Genomic DNA, 6,000 nt, shown 5'->3' on the forward strand with positions numbered 1-6,000 from the left:
ATACACACACAGGCATATACTCACAAAGCACACTGCTGGGGGAAAAATAGAGATACACACACACAAAGCCTCCATCAGCCACCTAGTAAGGCAAACACAGATGTGTGTACAATACCTCCAATCCAGTCTACTCTCTATTTCCTGCATAGCCATGGGGTTGCCATGGTTACCTCGGCTAGCATGACAGTTTCTGCAGGATGCGGTAGTGTCACACAAGGTTGTTGTTTAAATTCAAGCCTCCAGGTTTGTGTCTCTGTGAGTACATTGTTGCAGACAGTATAATACAAAACAAAGACAACAACAACAACAAAAATAGTCTAAATAAAAACATTTAAAAAGGCCAAACAAGACCAAACCAAGCCAAGATAATCACTTTACAAGCAATGAACGAATCCTTTGGAGCACTCCTACTCATTCTCTGTTTTCTTTTCTCCTTCAAGGACATCAGTTCTGTTTATCAGATATTTCCTGATGAAGTTCTTGGCTCTGGGCAGTTTGGAATTGTCTATGGAGGTAATGCGTTTCTTGATTTGGAATATTTGTAAAAGACTTTGGGTATTTGATTTGAGGCTCCTTTGAGAGTCACTGTTGAGAGGCAGAGTGGGTTGAAGACATATGGAGGTGACTGTGAGTTGTGCTTCCCAGGGAAACACAGGAAGACGGGTCGGGACGTGGCTATTAAGATCATCGACAAGTCGCGCTTCCCTACCAAGCAGGAGAGCCAGCTACGCAATGAGGTTGCCATCTTACAGGTGAATCAATGTAGAACCTGTTCTTCTCCATCACTCACTCAAACATACACATATGGGTCACACAGCAATGTGAAATGTGCGGCTATGTGATTTGAACAGTTTCGGTGTCAGTGGAAGTTGCAAATGAATTCACTTCAGTGTACAGCACTTAGAGTTTTTACACCACTGATGATGGTGTCAGCAATTAACAATTCCACATAGAACATGCACTAAGTGATGCTTATTATTTCTGTTCAGTGTATACAAACAGGTTGGCAGCACATACAGCATACAGGGTGTGATATATCGATCTGGGGGTGTAAGGCGGGTGAATTATTATATATTTTTTTATCTTTGCTTCACCCTACAGAACCTCCATCACCCTGGTGTCGTCAACCTGGAGTGCATGTTCGAGACACCCGAGCGTGTGTTTGTTGTCATGGAGAAGCTCCATGGCGACATGCTGGAGATGATCCTGTCCAGCGAGAAAGGGAAGCTGCCTGAGCGCATCACCAAGTTCCTGGTCACTCAGGTCAGTGCCAAAGCTGCAGATAGCTGCAGATAGACAGTTTCAACAGGCATGTGTATTTGCATCTGAAATACTGTATTTCTACCTTGGATGCATGCCTCTATATGTCACTCAATGGAAATGATGAACCAAATCTGAATACAGATAATACAACTGCATACAATGCATGGCACTCATGTGCTCTATCAATGCCTGACACAGTTGAAGCAGAAAGATGAGCAGCTGGTCTCATCAGCAGTCAGGTCTTTATTTATATGTTAGATTGATGGATTATAATCTCAGTAGTTACATGCATGTTTAGCATATCATCATTTTATGGCCAGAGAAACTGAAATATTGCCAGGTCCATGGGCTCAGGTCCTATGCATGATAGAGACATACTGTATATCCTACACATCATATCCTATGCCCTATGTATTTATGTCATTCTTTAGTCTATGATTATGGCAATACATGTTATACAGTATGGTTGTAGGCTTGTTCTATGGAGTAGGGTGAAGACATTCCGTAACATCTGTCAGGCTATGTGTATACAGTATATAATATGCAGTATATTATTAATATATAGTATATAGTATATACAGTATATTATTATGATGTTTGTTCTATTGTGTAAGTACAAATGTGTTGGTTTTCAGATTTTGGTGGCTCTGCGACATCTCCATTTCAAGAACATTGTGCACTGTGACCTCAAGCCTGAGAATGTTCTGCTAGCATCCGCTGACTCCTTCCCACAAGTAAGCTTCAAGTAGATAAACACGCCAGTCTCTCTCTCTCTCTCTCTCTCTCTCTCTCTCTCTCTCTCTCTCTCTCTGTCTCTCTCTATCTATCTATCTATCTCTCTCTTTCTCTTTCTCTCTCTTTCTTTGCTTTAAAGAATAACAGTGATTAGTGGGGTGGACTCAGTCTTCAGTGGATGGTGTCTTGTTTTGTTCTATTTGTTTGTGTTTTTGTGCGTGCCTGTGTGTGTGTTTTTCTCCCTCTTTTCCTCTCTCTTGGTCTCTGCTAAATCAAAAGACTGCCAATTATTCTCACATCCGCGCTCGTCAGCCTCCAGTGTGAGCTCCCTTTTGGAGGCGCGCTAACTCCGCCATGAATCACCCCTGTTTAGACACAAACATCTCAGCCCCAAGCGTCTAAAAAAAAAAATCATTTGCATTTGTTCTCTACTGTATTGCCACAATATTTCTCCCCGAAATGAAAACGAAAGTATATCCCTCCTGTCGGCAATCCATTGTTTTTGATGTGAAAGAAAGAAAGTGATTAAAAAAAAGAAAAAAGGGGGGGGGGGATCCCTTGTGCTTGGCTGTCTGGCTTGGCTTGCTGTCTCAGTTTTTGTTGTGCCATCCTTAATTCGGCTCTAGCAAAATGTCGGAGGCTACGCAGAGAGAGGGAGCCAGCAGGAAGCAACATAGTAGGCACATGGAGCCGCGTGATAATTTCTCTGGTAACCGGGTGTAGTGTCAGCACTGACAGCTGATCATTAAACTGTCTGGGAAGTGAGGATAACACAGGATGCTATTTATTAGGTCTGTGCAGCGCTTGCATAAAGACAAGGAGAAGCTGAGGAGAAGAAGGAGGATAATATGCATTTGTTTGCATGTGAATAGCCGCCTCGTAATTCATCACGAGGGCATGCATAGTGGTGTTTTTGTTCCAACTGATGCATTTTTCATGAAATCCCATACCTGCTCCATGGAAGGCTAGCATTAACATATCAAGTTGATTTCATCCATTTATTTCATCATTTAGCAGGTGATTGTCACAAAAGCCTTGACACACAAGTAGAGCATCAACAAAGTAGAAAACATGTCCAAATCTCTGATACACCATTCAATGGGAAATGTATTTAACGCCTTTTTGAACATCTGTTCAGTGAATGCAGGTGTTTTTCCATTATCACAGTGATGGGTTGTGTCCTTGCTCCCGCCGCAGGTGAAGCTGTGCGATTTCGGTTTCGCCCGCATCATCGGTGAGAAGTCGTTCCGGCGCTCAGTGGTGGGGACCCCGGCGTACTTGGCCCCCGAGGTCCTGCGCAACAAGGGCTACAACCGCTCGCTGGACATGTGGTCGGTGGGCGTCATCATCTACGTTAGCCTCAGCGGGACCTTTCCCTTCAACGAGGACGAGGACATCAACGACCAGATCCAGAACGCTGCCTTCATGTACCCGTCCCACCCCTGGAAGAAGGTCTCGCAGGAGGGTGAGTGCTTTAGGGAAACACAATGGAGAGGAAAGGTGCTGGAGATCAGAGAATGACCTGTATGAGTGAGAGCTGTCCCTGTGGAAAGGACCTCCACTCATTCACTACAAAGTGCACAGCAGTAGTGAATACCTGTATGGTGGTTATTCACTATACAGGGCACTATGTAGTGAGTCTGTGGATGCTCTGAACAACACAGGGTATAAATATACAGAGGATGTTCAGACATTACATTCAGCATTTAGAAACTGGAAAATGATACTAATAATAATTTCATAAAAACACTCATGATGTGTTGTCAGTTATTTAAAAATAGACATATAATGACAAATCCAGTATAATTTTGGCTTCTTAATTAAAGGTTGATAGATAACATTAAACTTTTTTAGCAACCTAAATGTGTATGCTGAAGACAAACCACAGAGGTGATGATTAGCCTAGTGCATGAATAAGGGACAATGGTGAGATAAAGTGGGCATAGACCCTTTCAACAAGAAAAACAAAAACAATGCTTGAACGTTCTATTTTGTTCCTAATCTACTTCCGCTTCATTAACATAACATATGGAATGTTAAAACGGAAGCCTTGTGGGAACAACGATGCTGATAATGGACCTCTCTTGAAACGGTCAATACATGAGCATCTGGATAAAGACAGTAGTTTGCATGTGGATGGACTGAAGTGACATTTCGGTCCGTCGTACTGCACAGCCTAACTGCAGTGTAATCAAATATCAAGGGCCCCTTCCCCAAGGTTTTTTTTATTTTTTTATAAGGATAGTCTGTTGTGCTTGCTCCTGTTTTTCTGTTGTAACAAAATGTTCGGATAGAGGCCAGGGCTTGACCCTTTTTTAAACCATTTGAGTTTGCTCCAGCAAGCGTTTCATTTTTTTATAATGATGTGTTTTGTTTGTTATGTGTCCTCTGTGTGTAAATGTCTCCTGATTCCTGTCTGTTTTTTTCATTGTGAGGTAGTCCAACTTGCAGTTTGTATTTATCTAGGCTGTGTAAATTTCCCATGTCTCATCGCACAAATATTTATCCAAGAGAAACACAGAGGCTCACAACAGCAAAAGATAAAAAGAGTGGGGGGTGATCTGGGGAGCTGTGTTCAGTTGCTATTTTGGTCTTTTCCAGAACTTAAAAAACAACATTCTCATCAGGACACAGAGTGGAAATTACTTTAGTGGACAAGTAGTGCTCCATTCATTTCTCCTAATAGAATGAATGAGGTGCAAGTGAAGCGTAGGCCAGCATGAAAGAAGACAGACCGGCAAGAGAAAACAGAAGAAAAAGGAGTGTGGGAGTGAAAACGAAGGAAGTGTGTGTGTGTGTGTGTGAGAGAGAGTGTGTGTGTGTGTGTGTGTGTGTGTGTGTGTGTGCGTGTGTCTATGTAATGTGAGTGTGTGCGCCATTTTTGTTGCGGCCCAATCATGTGTGTAATGCCAAACGATCCAGTGGGTCTCAAGGTCAGCGACTCAGAGGTGTGTGACCCCAGAAATAATGCTAAGATGATGTTAGCGTTGCTCATTATCCCCTGTCCTGTCCAGCGCTGAAAAAGCACCCAAGCCGGCCCTCTCTTCTCCCCCTCTGCCCAGCTGGGCCTCTGACTGCCTGCTTTGTTGTTCCAGCAATTGACCTCATTAATAACTTACTGCAAGTCAAGATGAGGAAGCGCTACAGCGTGGACAAGTCCCTCAGCCACCCTTGGCTGCAGGTGAGTCATAGTGGATCATGAGCACCGATGCTAACGACGCTAACAGAAATGGTAATGGTAATACTGATCCCAGTGCTGCTAGCTTTGGACTTTGCCAAACAGCTGACACGAATGCTAACCATGCTAAGGCAGTAAGTGTTAACGAAACAATAATGGTTACTAACTATTATTTACTATCTACAATGCACTGCAAAAGATATACATATGTTTCCTGATACCTGCTTGCATAGTTATATAGGCCTGAATGATCTGACATGTAATGCATATGACACCTTATAACAATATCTGAGATTTAGTGGTTCATATGGATGAATGATTTGTTTGCATGTGATTGTTAGGACTATCAAATGTGGTTGGACCTGCGGGGTCTGGAGTACCGGATGAACGAGCGCTACATCACACATGAGAGCGATGACCATCGCTGGGAGCACTACGCTCAGCAGAATGGCCTCCAGTACCCGACCCACCTCCTCAATCCCCATGGTAACCTGAGCGAGGGGGTGGAGCCAGAGGAGGAGCTTGAACTGGACACGCTCAGTGAGAGGGTTAGCGTGCTGTGACCTGCCAGTGCCCTCTCCAGATCGCTGCGCTCATCTCCCTCTCCATCACTCTCTCTCTCTCTCTTTTTTTCTCTCTCTATCTCTCTCTCTGACTCTCCCGCTCTCTGTCTCTGCCTCTTTCCACTCTTTACATACCCTTCATTTTACCATCCCCAAGCCTCCGCTCTTGTCTGTCCACTTGCTTAACTGACCTCTACGTCTACCTATTTAGTCTCCTTATTATTACTTGTGTGATCCCCTCCTCTCTCTCTCTGTCTCTCT

At 43.6% G+C, this 6,000-nt stretch overlaps 1 protein-coding gene across 2 annotated transcripts in view; it reads left to right on the top strand.

Moving 5' to 3' along the window:
* Positions 1-5,739, top strand: part of prkd1 (protein kinase D1) — a 56,424-nt gene extending 50,685 nt beyond the window's left edge. For both annotated transcript variants that reach the window (XM_076299919.1, XM_076299920.1), the window contains exons 12-18: positions 441-513; positions 646-752; positions 1,102-1,263; positions 1,899-1,997; positions 3,196-3,463; positions 5,094-5,179; positions 5,518-5,739. In XM_076299919.1, coding sequence (XP_076156034.1) covers positions 441-513; positions 646-752; positions 1,102-1,263; positions 1,899-1,997; positions 3,196-3,463; positions 5,094-5,179; positions 5,518-5,739 — 1,017 coding nt within the window. The remainder of the gene's footprint in view (positions 1-440; positions 514-645; positions 753-1,101; positions 1,264-1,898; positions 1,998-3,195; positions 3,464-5,093; positions 5,180-5,517) is intronic.
* The last annotated feature ends 261 nt before the right edge of the window (positions 5,740-6,000 follow it).

This window comes from Alosa pseudoharengus, unplaced genomic scaffold (assembly GCF_046254945.1).
Source record: "Alosa pseudoharengus isolate Yale_2024_CS ecotype anadromous, Long Island Sound unplaced genomic scaffold, YU_APseudo_1.1 YU_APseudo_1.1_scf_22, whole genome shotgun sequence".
Lineage (NCBI taxonomy): Eukaryota > Metazoa > Chordata > Actinopteri > Clupeiformes > Clupeidae > Alosa > Alosa pseudoharengus.